Source organism: Benincasa hispida, chromosome 6 (genome assembly GCF_027475165.1).
Source record: "Benincasa hispida cultivar pf3 chromosome 6, pf3_genome.v1.1, whole genome shotgun sequence".
Taxonomy (NCBI): domain Eukaryota; kingdom Viridiplantae; phylum Streptophyta; class Magnoliopsida; order Cucurbitales; family Cucurbitaceae; genus Benincasa; species Benincasa hispida.
Genome location: NC_143483.1, coordinates 50135581 through 50152156, shown reverse-complemented (window position 1 = coordinate 50152156; position 16576 = coordinate 50135581). Strand labels below are relative to the sequence as shown.

Below are 16576 nucleotides of genomic sequence, written 5' to 3'. Positions count from 1 at the left end.
TAATAAATTTTGAAAATACATTCACATAAAGTCTTTTTTTAGGAACATTATTGTTATTACAACCAATTTCAACGAAAAATAATTAATTTTTTTTTTTCACGACGAGAGAAATTAACTTTAAATGACTAGATTACTATTTTGTTTTCTTTTTTCTATATTTGAAAATTAAGTTTATTTAAATACTCATTTCTATTATGTTCTTTCTAGTTTTCTTACTCCATTATCTACTTTTTAAAAACGTTTTGAAAAATCAAGATAATTTTCTAAAATTATATACAAATATATATTAAAAACATGATTTTAAAAAAATGGCTTTGAGTACATAAATATTTCGAAGGAAGATGAAAAACCTATCTAAAAGTCATAAAGAAACCAACCACATAAAAAAATTAAAAAAAAAAAAAAACAAAATAAAACGGTTATTAAACGAGCTCAAATATTTATGAAAAAACTTAGACTAAAATTAGACAAAAAAAAAAAAATAGAAATAGAACGAAAACCAAAATATGTAACAAATGAGTATCTTATCCAAATAATAGATTATATTGCAAATTCTGTTAGTATAGTTTGAAAAAGATAGAGTTTAGCCAGTGTAGTTTATGATTAGAATTTAATTTGATAAAATTCTCTTAATCTAGTTTTTTCAAAATCATAAAGATTAAAATTTAACTTTTCAGGACAAGAGACCAAATTTACAATTTAACTGAAATAATATTATTAGAATTCAACCTAGAATGTATACATGTGGCACCTCAAACCAAATTGGGGGAAGAATTTAGAATCGATTCTGAATTGAGAAAATTTTGGGTTTGTTCGGATAAAAAGCTTCTTCCTCATTGACTATTCAGTTTCCATATAATTCGCATTCTGTGGATGATTCCATTTCATCCCACCTTTCTCTCCGATCGGCTCATACTTCACAGATTCTCTCACTCTCCCATCTCTCTAAATTCAATCCTTTCCTTATCATCTGTTGTTCTGTTTCAGTTTCTTTCGCTTTCCAATCCATACCCCTTTTCCTTCTCCCTCTTTGACTCTCATTTTTTGCTGAAATTGCGCTTTGATTTGCCCCCAATTGCCTGGAATTTGGATTTTCTGATCTGGGGTTTCGATTTTTTCATCTGGGTATTGGATTTTGCTTCTGGGATTTGTGGGATGAAGATCGTGGAATTGGAAGATGCTGGAAATGACCGGGAAACTGAAATCGGTAGTGGTCAGATTGTGAAAGTCGATGCTAAAAGAGCTTTGGTTGGGGCTGGGGCTCGAATCCTGTTTTACCCTACCCTTTTGTATAACGTGCTTCGGAACAAAATGGAAGCTGAATTCAGATGGTGGGATGAAGTTGATCAGGTTGGTTCGTTGGTTGATTGAATTTCTTCGTTTTGGTTTTGCTCTAATTCTGATCGGACTGCTTATGGGTTTGTTTTCATCGGATTCAAAATGTCTCCCTAGATTAACCATTTTATTATGTTTTTGAAGTTTGAACGTGTTTTGACCTGTTTGACTTTTGATCAGCTTTGATTGTTTAACTTCGTATGTATGATGAATTTGATGGTCAGAATCTGATAAATTTGATGATAAAACTGTGGATTTGTAGAAATTAAACGAATTTGTTTGATTGTGTTTATGTAATTTTTGTTACAGATTTGTCTCTGCACTATATACTGATCAATAATTTTCCATTGTGTTTTCTGTTATTAATGTCAATAACTTTGTTTTGTTTTCCCAGTTTCTTTTGCTGGGTGCAGTGCCCTTCCCCAAAGACGTGCCGAGATTGAAGAAGCTTGGTGTTGGTGGTGTTATCACTCTCAATGAACCTTATGAAACACTAGTTCCATCTTCCTTGTATTATGTGAGTTATGCTCATTCTTTATTTGCAGCTGTTCTCGTATATATTCTTGGACTCAGCTCGAAAAATTGTGTTGCTCACTGGATTGAAACTGGATACTATTGCTTGATTCAATTGAAGAGAGCTGAGTTTTCTTGTTTTGCATAGCCTGAGGACTTTGAATGAAAATTTTTCTTTCTATGTCAGACTTGTTCCTTTCCTATAAGATTGAATATTGAAGTTTTTTTTTTTTTTTTTTTTTTTTTTTTTTTTTTTTTTTTTTTTTGTGGGGTTAATCATGAGAGTTTTGAATATTCTGCAGCGCCATGGAATCGACCACTTAAAGATCCCAACGAGAGATTATTGTTTTGCTCCTAAATTTTCTGATATCAGTCGAGCTGTTGACTTTATTCACAGTGAGTTATTTTCTTGTAGTTTTTGTAGCTTCATTTCTTCCTATGTTTCTTCCAAGTGTGCTATGGTTTTATACATTTTTGCTTTTATCTTCAGGAAATGCATCATCTGGTAAAACAACATACGTCCATTGTAAAGCAGGACGAGGAAGGAGCACAACTATTGTGCTTTGCTATTTGGTAATATCATGTACCCTTTTCAGAAATTCTGTACTATTGTGAGATGTTTGAAGAAGAAATAATCTTATGAAATATATAGCGTTTTGATCTTGCACGATGAGTTGAGATTGTGTTGATTTGCTTTTTTGAATTTTCAGGTCAGACATAAGCACATGACCCCATCTACTGCACTGGAATACGTGCGCTCTAGAAGACCACGTGTATTGCTCGCCCCCTCACAGTGGGAGGTAATAGAAATTACTCTCAAACATGAAGTCTTTCAGATCAGAAGCTTGTGGAAATCACATAGTTTTTAGTTCAACTGTTGTTTTCTCTCATTTATGTTGCTTTCATATCTATAAATTGGGTATATCAATTGCCAAGTATTGTGTTCTGTGACAAGCTTTTGGGATTACTTTTCTTTTAGTTATTTACCCATTCTCTATAATATATTGTCATTCTGGGTTTCATTTTTGGTTATCCTTATTGGTCTTATAACACACAGGCTGTTCAAGAATACAGCAACCACGGACCCGTTACGAGTTCTAGCTCACCCTCAGGAGGAGATGCAGTCCTCATTACAAAAGACGATTTAGAAGGATATCATGGAACATGTATCGATAGTGCGGGTAGAGAACTTGCAGTAGTCCCTAGAATGGGTAAGTCAAAGCCCATGATAGCAAGGTTGTCATGCCTCTTTTCCTCTTTGATAGTTCATGGCAGTACTGGATCTCTCATTAAGCGTCTGCCCGCACCGGAGGCTCGTGCTTGTTGATGATGACCATGGCAACCTCCTCTTGTATAGATGTGTCAAGGAAGTAAGAATCAAACTCTTGATTAGAGTGGAGAAGTGAATGGAAAAGGCTCGAACAACGTCGTTTGCCTGAAGCTCGTAGAACACTAAACAGTGATTAGGTTGTACATAACTGGTACATCAAAATTTTCCCTTCCCTTGAATAATCTTCTCAAGAAAACAGAGAAAACCTCATGGTTTGTGCTGATGGAAAATATTAAGGTTGTTGGCTACAGAGTCAAAAAAAAAAAAAAAAAAAAAAAAAAAAAAAAAAGTTACGACCTTACTTGAACGAGATCTATTCTATAGGTTGTAACCATGTCGTGTCTTCTATAGGTTGTAACCATGTCGTGTCTTCTATGGTTCCTTGTAGCAGCAGCAAAAACAAGTTCTATGTAAACTCATGATAGCTTATGCCACATGTTGAATATTTGAAACGGCAAACCCAAACCTCAATGGAGAAAGTAACTTTATTTAAATACTTTCTCAATTACAACTTGTCACGTGGCAAACTTGTTCAAATCTCTACTCTATATTAATTAAACTTGAGACGGAAAAATCATATATTGAAGTTGGATTTTTTTTTTTCTGGAGTTTTAGAAAGTGTAATTTTTTACTTTTTGAATAATACCTGTTTTAACTAGATGAGTTACGTCTTTCAATGCATCTAGTTGGGATTCTTCGATACATCTACCCACAACTTGTCGTTGTATCTTTCTCTAAATTGAATAGCTAGTTTTAAACAACTATTTATGGTTTGGTAATGTGTCCCTATCAAACGTAGAAAGAAGATAAATTGTATTAGTTGTGATGTTAGTTGGGACGAAGAGATGACTAAATCAGATTGTGACCAACTTTGAAAAGTTTGTCGAATGGTTTCTAAATTTCTTACATGCTTTTGGGTTATGGGTTACTATTAATTGTTTTTGTGTGAAAGAAACGTCACCCTTCTTACTATCAATTATCTCTTATAATTTATTTATTTATTTATTTATTTTTGTGTACTATAGCTTGCCAAAACTTTAACACCTCAATAATTTGATCTATCCAATTATCTAATTATAGATAGAAAAAAAAAGTCAAAATTCAATTAAAAACTGTTCTGTGTTCTAAAAGAAACTTCCGTAAAATATATTTTTTTATTTGAATCCTAATTTTAGAAAATGGTTTTTTTTAAGAAAAAAAAAAAACTGATTTAGAGAGAAAGAAAGGTTGATGGAATGGAATCCATTGCTCTTCTCATGTATAATGTCATCTTTGGATTCTCATTGAAGAGGATTGATTAGTTGACCTTTGTGAATAGTTTAATGGACTATAAGATTTTGAAAAATATATATAAAGTACCTTTAAAATGCTTTGGAAATATGGAAAAAAAAAAAAAAAAAAAAAAAACTTTGTGATGTGTAGCCAAAATCATAAAAACTTTAATAAAAATCTTTCCAGCTAATTAAATATATGTTCTATATATATGTACTTTTAATTATTTAGTACGTCACGTCACTATTATTTAAAAAGCTTCAATTTAGTATCTTATGTACTAATATTTTCCAATTTAATCTTGAAAATTTGCTATTTCTAATCTAAAAAAATTTTCATTTTACAAAATATTATCTTTATAAAAATTACCTTTTTTTTTTAATATCTTTCTTACTTTTCGAGATTTTAATGGGAAGAATTGCATAAAGAAAATAAAGTGATGGATAATAACTTAGTGGCCTCATATTTAGTGAGTTGGTGTATTTAGAGTGAAAAAGGTCAATAAACTCTTTTTTTTTTTCTCTCTTTTTTGAGGAATTTAAACTCTAATTTTCTTTCAATTGGTTTGAAACCTAGAATTCCTCTCTTAGAAGCATTTTTTTTTCTCTTCTTAATTTTTTTTTTTTTTTTTTTTTTTTTTTGCCAACTTACTAAGTATTATGTCGTGTAAAGTTTTGAACAGGGACATACTAGGTTGATATTTGTTAAAACTCACATGAGACTAAATTCAAAATTTTTAATTAACAAAAACTAAAATGAAAAAAGAAAAAGAAAATCTAATATTAGTGGGACTAAAACATATATTTAACCTTATTTTAACTAATAAAAGTTACAATATTAAATTTTAAATAGGTGACCATCACAGATTGAACTTATGACCTTTTAGTCCTTTTTCAAAGTCATGGCCCACTATTTACCACTAGGTCAACCCATGATGGTTAGTCATGGTCCTATCATTCCAGATCTCCACTCGATTGATCTACGTGTTCCAAATTATTCCTAGCTTGTTACTAATTATGAGAATGATTTCATATTAGTTATACCTATATCAAATAAATTGTCCTTGATCATGGGAAGAGGAGATGTTCAGAAAAATTGAATAATAATTTCCTTATACTTAGAGCCTAAGTAAAGTAGTTTACATTTATAAAATTGGTTTGTCTATAGTAAACATATCTCATTAAACTTATAATTAGAAATAGTAGAAGAGAATACATTAGAGTATATGATTGGTCAATTAAAAATTTCAATGCAAAAAAGGGGGGGAAACCCATGTCTATGGGCACATTGTGGAAGAATCCAAGAAAAGGTTGAGTTTGGCCATGTTGTGATATTCCTCTTTGCACTACTATAATTCTTATTGCAACTTCTTTTTGGGACCAAAATCTGCAAACCAAAAAAGAAGACCCTTAACCCTAACTAAACTCAAATCTCTTCTCTCTCAAACCCATAGATACTCTAATAATTATTATATATACACTCTTTCCCTACCTTTAAAAGCAACCAAAATCTTACATTAAACAACAACTAAGAAATATCACTTTCTTTTTAGGTTCAACCAATTTATCACTTTTTTCCCCTTTTTTTTTTATCATTTCATATCAATTTAAAATAGGCTACATCCTTCCCTCCTAATATTCCCACCCACCACCCCTAACCCCCTTAGGATCTTTCCTTTCTAACAACCTTTTATCTAAGTTTACATATTTATATTTTGAATGGTTTTTTTAAACAAAATGTCTGATAATGGGATCAAGGAGTGCACTGGGATATCACAACTAGGTTGATACATCCTTAGCACCTTCATCATATCCCGAGATATTTTGAATGGTTGAGTTAGCTACCTCATAGTGGTTCGCTCTGCCTACAAACCTAGAACTTTATAATTCTAAAATAAAAGATAAGTTTATTCATCAAATAAAAGGAGAAAGGAAGAGAGAGATTTGGAAGATGGATGAGCACACATTATATACAATAGGTCATTTTCAAATCCAAAAGTTTATTCTTGTCACACTCTCTTTCTTTTTTATATTCATAATATATTTTTGTTTCATTTCTTTTATTCCTTTTAGAAACTAGGATTGAAACAGCTACCAAATCACTTCCAATATTTTTATTATATAGTTTTCATGCACGTCTTCAAAATCAAAAAAGAACCCAACATGCACCACGTTACTCTCTATATAAAAATTACTGCAAAAATAAAATAAAGTTGGAATAATTTGGAATAGAATAAAGCAAAAAAGGAAGCTAAATTAAGAGTTGTCCCAACCAACATACCAAAAAACATGAAAATTGACATAAAGTATTATGAAACCCATGTTATTCTTACACAAAGAGAAAAGGATCACCAAAATTTCCCAAGCTGCAAGAAGAAAAAATCGACATCTCGGAGGAAAAAAACCGACGTTATCAAAACCCTACCAAGATGTATATGGACAAAAATCTAAACTCCAAACACAAACTCTGGTAAGTCTTTATTCTTTGGTTGGATGAGAAAGAATAAAAAGGAAAATTAAAAGCACATTCTTTGATTTCCCATTGAGATATGTTTAAAGTTGATTTACTTTTTATGAAAAGGAAAAAAAAGAAGAAAATATGCCGTTTATAACAATGACATATTATTGGTAAAAACATGAATAATGTGTAAGCTGTTAAAAATAATAGAAATTATAAAAACTCAACTAAGTTAAGTGCTAAATTACAAGTTTAGTATCTAAACTTCTCGATTTTATTTTGTGTTTAATAAATTTCTATATTTGAATTTTAATGTTTATTTTCTAATATAATCAGTGACCTATTTGATATATTTTTTAAAAATCCACAAACTACTAGACACAAAGTTGTTGCAATTAGATACAAAATTCAAATTTATATTTAACAGATCAATTTTAATTTTTTTTATGAATATCTTAAAGAACCTATTAGACACGTAAAAAAAATGAAAGTCTAATGATCTATTAGATATTTTTAAAGGTCAAAGATATATTATACATAAAATTGAAAGCTCGAGAGCTATCATACACTTTTTAAAAGTACAAATATCAAAGAGATACAATTTTAGTACAAACCCTGTAAGAAAAAAAAATACTCTTAGTATAAAACATAGACTTAAGAAAAAAAATTAATTTTTTCTTTTCATTATTTGAATTTAATTATTGTGAATCTCACATTAAAAAAAAAAAAAAAGTAAAGACCTTTAAGCAAACTCCTCTTATATTGACAATTAATTTTGAGATGAAACTCTATGTTTCTCGAATACTAATCTCTTGAGATATCAAACTTGCACCCCAAATTCATAATAAACTAAATAATATGTATTCCATAGAGAAGTGAGAAAGAGAGTGTAATGTACTTTATTTCATGTTACTAGACAACCATTGAAAGATTAAAGGGGTTTTGAAAGAGAAGCATATATCTGCAGTTGCTTTCCTTTTTTTTTTTTATTATATATATATATATATATAAAGGATGAAATTAAATAATAATAATAATATACAATATACAATATAAGTGTTTCTTCAAAGTTCTTAATTATAGAGGTGAAGTTAGAAAAAAGTAATTTAGGCAGTGAGAAATATTCCTCAACACAAGTGTGGGATCTTTTGTTCATTCATTTATAATTAAGAGAGTTTTTTTTATTTTTTTTGAAAAAACAATCTCTCTTTACCTGTAATTGCATATATATATTTCCTAAGAATATAAATAATTAATAATAATACAAGCTCAATGAGATAGAAATGTATATAAATTTCTGGTGTACTATTTCTGTGTAAAAAAGAAAAAAGAAAGAAAAAACACAAAAGCAAAACTATACAAAAATTTCAAAAAAAGAAATGAAAGAAAAGAAAAGAAAAGGAAAAAAAATAGAAATTAAAGAAAGAATAAGTGATGAAGAAGATGATACTGTAATGATAACTGTGATGATTTTGATGCCTCAAACACTGCATTTTTCTTGCCTTTGACCCATTTCCTTCTAAAGCTGCAGCCTTTTTTCTCCCCTTCTTTCCAGCATGGACTTAGTTTAATTTTTTTAAAAAAAAAAGGGGTGAAATGGGATTATTTTGTTTAATGGGATTTTTTTTTTTTTTTTTTTTTGGGAAGGAGAAGGTATAGGATGTAATAATGATGATGAGGATAATAATGTTGTCTCTTTAAGGAAGAAACTTGGGTGTTTTTTTTTTTTGAAGATAATTGTTTTTGGTTCTATCAATGATGATTTGGGTTGTCAGGTTCAGGCCAGAAAGGAGAGTACTTCATCCATTCTGCTGCTTCTTGAGGGTTGTTTGCCATGTTTGACTCCTACAAAAAAAAAAAAAAAAAAAGAAAAAAGAAAACACAAAACCATGCACAATATATTAAAATTAGGGTTTTCCCTTACACTTAGCTTTCCTCTTCATATCTAATGTTTGCATATTGAATAATACTTTGATATGTTTGTGTTATATACACCTCTATCCACAAATGTGAGAGATCAAACCACACATACATTAAAACATGAGAGTATATTTAAAAAAATATCAAACCTAATTAGCTCTCGGAACTATTAAAACATCTCGATTTCTCTTAAAAAGTTGTAGTTTAGAATCAGTAGTTATATATTATTCTATTTAATTATCGTGAGAGTATTCAGTATAATATCAAACTTAACTAGCACTCGAGCTATTAAAACATCCCTATTCTCAACTAAAGAGTTATGGCTTAGAATCATTAGTTCTATACTTATAAATATATTATCCTATTTAATTTTCATGAGAGTATTCAATAAAAATATCAAAACAATTAAGAGGTGTCCACTTAATGGAGATGTCCAGATGCACTTACTGATCCATCAATCGTATCTTTTCAAAAAATATATATATATATATATATATATATATATATATATATATATATATATATATCAAACCTAACTAGCACTTGAGCTATATTGAAACATCTCTATCTATCTCTCGTTGTGGGTTAGAATGTTCATACTAATGGTACTTCCCTACACAATAATCACTAGGAGCTCGATCCTATCGACTTTTCGATACAGGTTTATGCTTATTTAGTCTATTTGTATTGTATTTGATAGTTAAGTATATATAAATTTCTCCTACCTTAAAGCTATTGTTTCAAACAAAGGTTAAAAGTCAAAGCGAGTATAACTCAACTAAAATATAATATATATCATTGACTAAGAGATTTAATTTGTGGTCATTCGAATCCTTCTATTGTATTAAAAGAATAAAGGTAGAAAGTTAATAAAAAGAAAAAAGAAAAAAAAAAAAATAGAAGTCTCCTATATGAACTCTAAAAACAAATCCTAAAATCAAAGAGAGACTCTTAGTTTAATAATTTAAATAAACAAATGACAAAGTTGGAGATCCACCAAAACCCCAGAAATGGGAGAGCTTTATTGTGTTTTAATGATATTAAACAAAAATTATGATATTAAAAAAATTCAAAACAAAAAGGACACCCACTATGGCTCTCAAAAGGAGGAAGTTTGAGAGATTTGTATTTCAATTTATCAACTTTTTTTTTTCTTCTTCTTTTTTCGTTATGGTTTTAAGCAGCTTCATTCCAAATTAAATGAAGCAGAATATATTCTCTTGTCTGGATCAGTTTTTGAGTTTTGCTTTTCCCTATATCATAAAATAAACACTAAAACTTAGATTCTGTGGTGAAATCTATAATAAAAAGAAAGATAAAGTCCATAACTCTTTAATTCAAATTAATACCAATAAAGAATTTTCATTTGTTTCCCTTTTTTCTTCCCACATCTTCCTTTTATACTTAATTATTCCTTGCTCTATTTTCTAATATGATGTGTTTAATAATTTAGTTTAGTCCTCATAATTTCAAGATTGTGTCACGAAATTTATAATATTATATATTTATTTTTTTAAAAAAATTTAGTTAAAAGAAGAGTAGAAAATGAAGTTAATATAAAATGAAATAAAAGGGTGGATAAAAATAGACTTACTTCTTTGATATTAGATGAAGTGCAGCCCATTATGAGTTCTTCCAAACCAGAAGCAGACCTTCCTCCTAGCTTATGATGATGTTGTTGTTGCTGTTCTTGCTGTTGCTATAAAGAAAAAATCATCATCTTCAGTGACTTTTTTTTTTTTTAATCTATCTTTCCCAAAGCTTATAATATTCCAAAGTGAAAAGATTTTGTACCATGGCATATCTTTGCAAATTTAGCTAACACACCAAAATTATAGAAAATTTTCATTTAACCCCATATCTACCTTTTATTTACGTGGCATAGAAAATGAGAAGGTTAGGTTATGTTCAATAACCGAGTTTGGTTTTTGGTTTTTGATTTTTTAAACACTCGTGGGTTTCTTTTCTTTTGTTTTGTTAGCTAATTTTACAAATGTTTTCAAAATCATAACAAATTTTTTTAAAACAAAAATAGAGTAGAAAAAAGATTGAATGGGTTAAAGACAAAAATAATGGTAAAAAAAAATGTGGAAAAAGGGGTAAAGTTTTCAAAACCCAAATAGATATCAAATGGGATGATCTTAGTTAATTAGTTTACCTGAAAGCCTTCATTTTGCAGCATTAATGGAGAAACTCGGTACGAGTCGTGGTCGAGAATGATCGAGGAATGGTGGAGAGGAGGTGGACAGATGATGGTGGAGATTGGATTTGATGGACGAGTGATTTGAAATGCGGTAGACACCATCGGATGGTGGTGCTGCCGTTGAAGATGGTGGCGATGGTGGTGGTGGTCTCCGATATCCTCCGTCGGGGCCGCTTCTCTTGCTGTTGAGGCTTCTCCAATGCCAGGCTATGGAAAAGAAAAAATAAATAAATAAAATTAATTAAATTGCAAGCATTTTTTTTCTTTTTTATTATGTTGTTTTCTATTAGTATTGTTTTGTCAATTTAATGTTACTGTTTGGTGGGTAAGTAAGTCTTATTTTTAGTTAGATGACAATTATAATATTCCAAAAATCTGTAATTATGCACATAAAATTATGCTGCAAATGCAAGCAAAATATGGGGTATGAGAAAACCTACATAAAAACTTTCCAATTTGATTCCTTACCTCCTTAAATTATGATGATTAAATCATACACATAGTAATTTGTTGCTAATTACCAAATAATCCCACTATACATTTATTTTGTCCTAATCATACATTAATCTTCATTTTCTATTCCTAAGTTTGATCCTTCCTAAATTTCATTTTTACCCCTAGAGTACAAAGAAAAAAAGAAAAAAGGACTATTATTATTCCTTCTTTTCTTTTTTTTTCCCCCCCCATGAAATCTTTTGTTCCCATTAGAGAAAACTAAAATTTGAAAATTACTTGCCTACACACATTAGAGAAAATCAAGAAGGCAAAGAAAAGTATACTTCTATAAAAAAAAAAAATGGAAAAGAAGATGCATGGAATAAAATTAAATACAAACCTCATCAAAGGTTCTTCTGAAAGAACCAAAGCTAAAATGATCAGCCTTGAATTGTTGAATATGATCCAATCCGCCGTAAGTTGCGGCAGCAATATGTGGCGGAGGACAAAGACGACCACCACTACCAGCCACGGAGGACATTTCGTCTCTCTGGCCGGTGGCCATTTCTCGAGAAGACGAACAACTCCCGCTCCCACTCTCCCTTCTACTACTAAGAACAAGATTGTCGCCGCTAAGCTCGGGGCCAACACCAATGCTGACGGGCTTGTCGGAGGAGGACCAATTACACTGGCGGGGTTGTGTCTGGTAAAAAATCTTAGAAACAACAAGCTCTCCTTCTTTCTCCTCCTCGTGTTGGCCCAAATGGTATTGGTGCATAACCCAGTTGGTTTTTTCGGGTTTTCGATTTTTGCCGAAGTTGGTGTATAGAACAAGGATTTTTTTGCAGCCCTTTTGGCGGCCATTGACCATAACCGGCCGCGTTTTTCCGGTCTTGTGCCACCGTGTTTCGCCACCACCACCTTGGAAGTCGCATTCCGTTTGGATTTTTCTTCGTTTTCGTGTTCCTGTTGTGTAAGCTTTCGATGGCCTATGGAAGAAATGTCTACTCAATCCATCTCTTGTAACTCCTACATCCCAAAAAAAGGAAAAAGAAAATTATTTGACGGCTTGGAATATTATTGCTAACGACTCTTTAAGATGAGAGAACAAAAAATTGAAAATTGTATTTTGGTCTTGCATCAAATAGTTAAGAGAATACATTTTTGCCTAACCTAATAAATTTATTAAACTTTAATACATATTATATACACACATATGTACGTACGGACGGACGTATTTGCTGCTCTTTTTTTCGCTAAAAAATCAGCAATATTTTGCTAAGAGTTAGATAAATTTTGATTGCTCATCACATCGGGATGATTTGTTTTTCAAAATATGAAGTGAAAATTCATTTTTTTTTTTTTTTTTTTTTAAAAAAAAAAAAGCAAAATTTTAGCAAAACTCCAAGTTGGTTGGCTTAGGTGCAACCATAATGCAAAATGGTTTCCCCTCAAAGTCATATCCAACTTGAAAGGAAGAAATTGTTTTTTAAAAAAAGAAAAATCAAATTGCATTAGATACATATATAAGCAAACTAAGCAAATATATCCAATCCAAAGGACGATTAATTTCCCAAAGTTTTTTTTTTTTTTTAATTGCTAAAATTGACTAAAAATATTCGTCTTTATCCACATTCATCATTCCATAGAGAGAGTTAAATTTGAAAAAAAAAAAAAAAAAAGGAAATAAAATATAGTTACCAGGAAGCTTTTCAGGATGAGTATAACAAATCCCATCTTCACCTTCAATTGTAGGAATGAACTCATCAATCAAAGGGTGAGATTTCATGTCATCTTTGGCTTCTACTTTAGCTTCAAGATGTTCTATCAGTTCTTGGTCTGTTGGGTCAAATTTCACACCTGCTGGTAAACCTAACCAATCCTACACACAACACTCCAATTCCAAATTTCCAACCTAATTATACAAACACAAACTAACTAAAAAAATTATTTATCAGAGCATAAGGTCTTGTGTTTTTTTTTACCGGCTTCACTTCTAGCTTGTGTCCGCAACCCGGACACTGCTTTGATCCACACTTTTGATGCTCCTCTAGCTTCGCATCGATAAGATCCGAGCTCGTTATTGACCCCAAATTGCTCTTCGTACTTGCCATACTCGTCGTCATCGTCGTTTTTTGGGATTAAAAGGAGATCAAAGATATAATATGCTATCTTTCAAGCTTGATATATCAAGTTGGTATAGTAAAATCTCATGACTTTGAAGGAAAAAAGAAAACTTTTTCACAACCCACTTAATAAAATTGAATTCTACAAACTGGGTTTTGTTTAGAAATGAGAAATTATAAGAGAAGAAGAAGAAGTTTTGATTTATTTTTTTTTCACACGAGAAAGATCTTCAGGGAAGAGAAAGAAGTTTCCCTAAAGAAGGAAATTAAAGAGAGAAAAGAGGGAAAAGGAAGAAACTGTTGATGTGGGTTTTGAGAGCTATAAAACTTGCTTTAACAAGATGGAAGGAGAAAAAAAAAACAGAATTTGCTTTCTCAACTTTAACTGAAGAATTAGCAAAGAGAGTGAGAGGAAAAGGAAAAGGTAAGGACTCAAAACCTAGAGAGGAACTTTAGAAGAAGAAGAAGAAGAAGAAGAAGAAGAAGAAGAAGAAAAAGAAGAAGAAGAAGGGATAATAGAAAATGATGTGATAATATATAATATAATATAATATAATATATGACAATATTTGAGATATGATATTAATTGTAGGGGGTTTGTGGGAAAAAGGAAAAACCAAAGAGGGAGAGAGAAGAAAAAACCAAGTTGATTTTTGTAAAAGCTCTAAGAGGGAGGTGATGAGATCTGTGTTTGTTGGTTTGTTTCTTTTATGTGTTTTGAACCATTGACTGACTAAAATAGAAAAGCAAAAGCCAGCAACAAAATGGCCTTCTTTCACACAGCTCTCTTAGGCCCAATTCCAAAAAGTTACTATTATACCATTTTTATATATATTGGTATATGTAATTTGGTTTTTGTTTTGTTTTAGCCCACAACCACATCTCCATTTTCACACACACTCCATTTAAATTATATTGTCCTAGCTCCTTGAAAAAGTATATCATACGCTGGGTGCGATAATACCAATACTATTATGTGCAATGGATTTCATCAAAATTCTACACTTAAGCATGATTGATCCAGACTAATACTAAGTTAACTAACCACTTGAAAAGTCGTCCTCTTGTTGTATTTTAAAAAAAATTAAAAAAAACAGAGTATATTAGTTCTTGTACTTTTGATTTCATGTCTTATAAGTAAACTTTAAAAGTGCAAATAGATTCTTAAATTTTCAATTTTGTGTTTAATAAATTCTTGTCATGTTTGATATTTGATATAATATATAGGTCCATTAGACACAAAAATTCAAGTAGACGTAAAATTTGATTTTATATTTAACAGACTAAATAATTCTTTTAAAATTTTCTAAACATATTAAAGGACTCACTAGACATAAAAGTAAAAGTCAAATAATATATTGAACATTTTTAAAGTTGAAGACCTATTCAATACAAAATTGAAAGTTGAAAAACGAAAATCCAGTTTAATAACTATTTGGTTTTGTTTTTATTTTTTAAAATTAAACCTATAGACACTGCTTTCACTTCTAAATTTCTTTTTTTGTTACCTTCTTCTTACCAATGATTTAAAAAATCAAGTCAAATTTTGAAAAAAAAAAAAAAGGTAATTTTTAAAAACTTGTTTTTGTTTTTGGAATTTAGCTAAGAATTCAAACATTCTACTTAAAAAAAGATTCAAATCATTGTAAGAAACAAAGAAGAAATAGGCTCAAATTTAAAAAACAAAATGATTATGAAATGAGGCTTAAACTTTTAATTTACTCTATAAAAACAAAGACACAAATCAATCAACATACTGACGGTTCAATTGGTTGAAATATTAAACATCTACTTATCTTAAAAGTATAAGAGGAATATAACTCAATTGATTAGATCCTAATACATAAACTCAATTTGTGTTCTTGATGTTTCATTTTGAGAGTAGAAAATATGTATTTATCAAAAAGAAATGGTATACGATATTGGAGAAGAAGATAAAACAACCGACTACCAACTTCAAGTGATAAGTTTGTGTATTACGTGGCAAAGCCTTCGAGTACAAACTCAGATTCTAAGGGTAAATGAAAAATATATATAGCTCCTTTTGTTTTTATTTTGTTATTGTTATTCATTAATATATTTTAGATATTTTGCATGACTGTTTTTTCACTTTTGAAGCCAAAATTTTCTTCATGTGTAAATGGTAAGAGAGAAAGAGAGAGTCACATGGGTATTGAGCTGAGGTGCTGCTCATTATGCTTTTTAGCCATGAATGTTGCAGAGAGAGAGAGATTAAGAAGAAAGGTTGCTTGATGAGCAAGGCAAATCAGCAGTATACTTGATGGACCACCACCACCACCACCCCTTTTTAATCCATTTTTAAATTATCATATAAATCTAATTAATTAAACCCCTAAATTGTTCTTTTTCTTTATCTTTATTATTATTATTATTATTATTTTTTAAAAAAAAAGATCAAAGATATTTTAGAAAAGGAAAGGGAGAAAAAGTTTGTCATGTAACCGACTAGGGCTACATAAGGTTGGGCATGCAACCTAGATTAAAGGTGAGAGTATTCAAGGTAATTACAAATATAACAATTATAATGTAAAAGAATTATACTAATAAGAATCTATCATTAATAGATTTGGGTATATTTACAATTCTTTTAAAATGTTGCTATATACCTCATTATTAACTCTAGAAGTACTGTCCAATTCAATTACCTTTCTTTCTCTGGAAACCTCAAAATTTAGAGTATAGATTAATTATCGCTGAACTAAACTCATTATTTTTTTTTTTTTTCGTAACCGACCTCAGTAGAGAGAGATGGGTTTGTGAAGTGAATATAAAAAATAAGGATTTAATTATTAGGGTTTAGGGAAAACTGTGGACAGGAAAAATGGAATGGAGCCCACAAGGTATGACGTGGTCTAAAAATGGGAAATCTTGTGGGCCACAAAAGCAATTTAATCAGATGATGGTTAGTCTTTCACGTTTATAACATACTCCCTTTGATCAGTCAAGAAGCAAATCATGATGAAG

The 16576-nt window shown here is 30.3% G+C and overlaps 2 protein-coding genes across 5 annotated transcripts; one reads left to right on the top strand and one right to left on the bottom strand.

The window, feature by feature from the left end:
- Positions 1-569: 569 nt before the first annotated feature.
- On the top strand, positions 570-3672 carry LOC120080407 (phosphatidylglycerophosphate phosphatase PTPMT1-like). Its single transcript, XM_039035061.2, has 6 exons — positions 570-1350; positions 1730-1852; positions 2151-2244; positions 2339-2421; positions 2559-2648; positions 2906-3672. Exons 1-6 carry the CDS (start codon positions 874-876, stop codon positions 3173-3175), a joined length of 1137 nt encoding a protein of 378 aa, XP_038890989.1. The 5' UTR covers positions 570-873; the 3' UTR covers positions 3176-3672.
- A 4494-nt stretch (positions 3673-8166) lies between these two features.
- Positions 8167-14280, bottom strand: NAC075 (NAC domain containing protein 75). Of its 4 annotated transcripts, none has more exons than XM_039033725.2 (6): positions 13451-14280; positions 13167-13347; positions 11866-12494; positions 10986-11237; positions 10422-10526; positions 8167-8752 (listed from the first exon to the last, which is right to left on the bottom strand). In XM_039033725.2, exons 1-6 carry the CDS (start codon positions 13589-13591, stop codon positions 8660-8662), a joined length of 1401 nt encoding a protein of 466 aa, XP_038889653.1. In that variant the 5' UTR covers positions 13592-14280; the 3' UTR covers positions 8167-8659. The 4 variants fall into 4 exon arrangements, with proteins under 4 accessions (XP_038889653.1, XP_038889655.1, XP_038889654.1 ...); XM_039033727.2 differs by having other exon boundaries at positions 13167-13359; positions 13451-14271; XM_039033726.2 differs by having other exon boundaries at positions 10422-10520; positions 13451-14271.
- Between the last annotated feature and the right edge of the window lie 2296 nt (positions 14281-16576).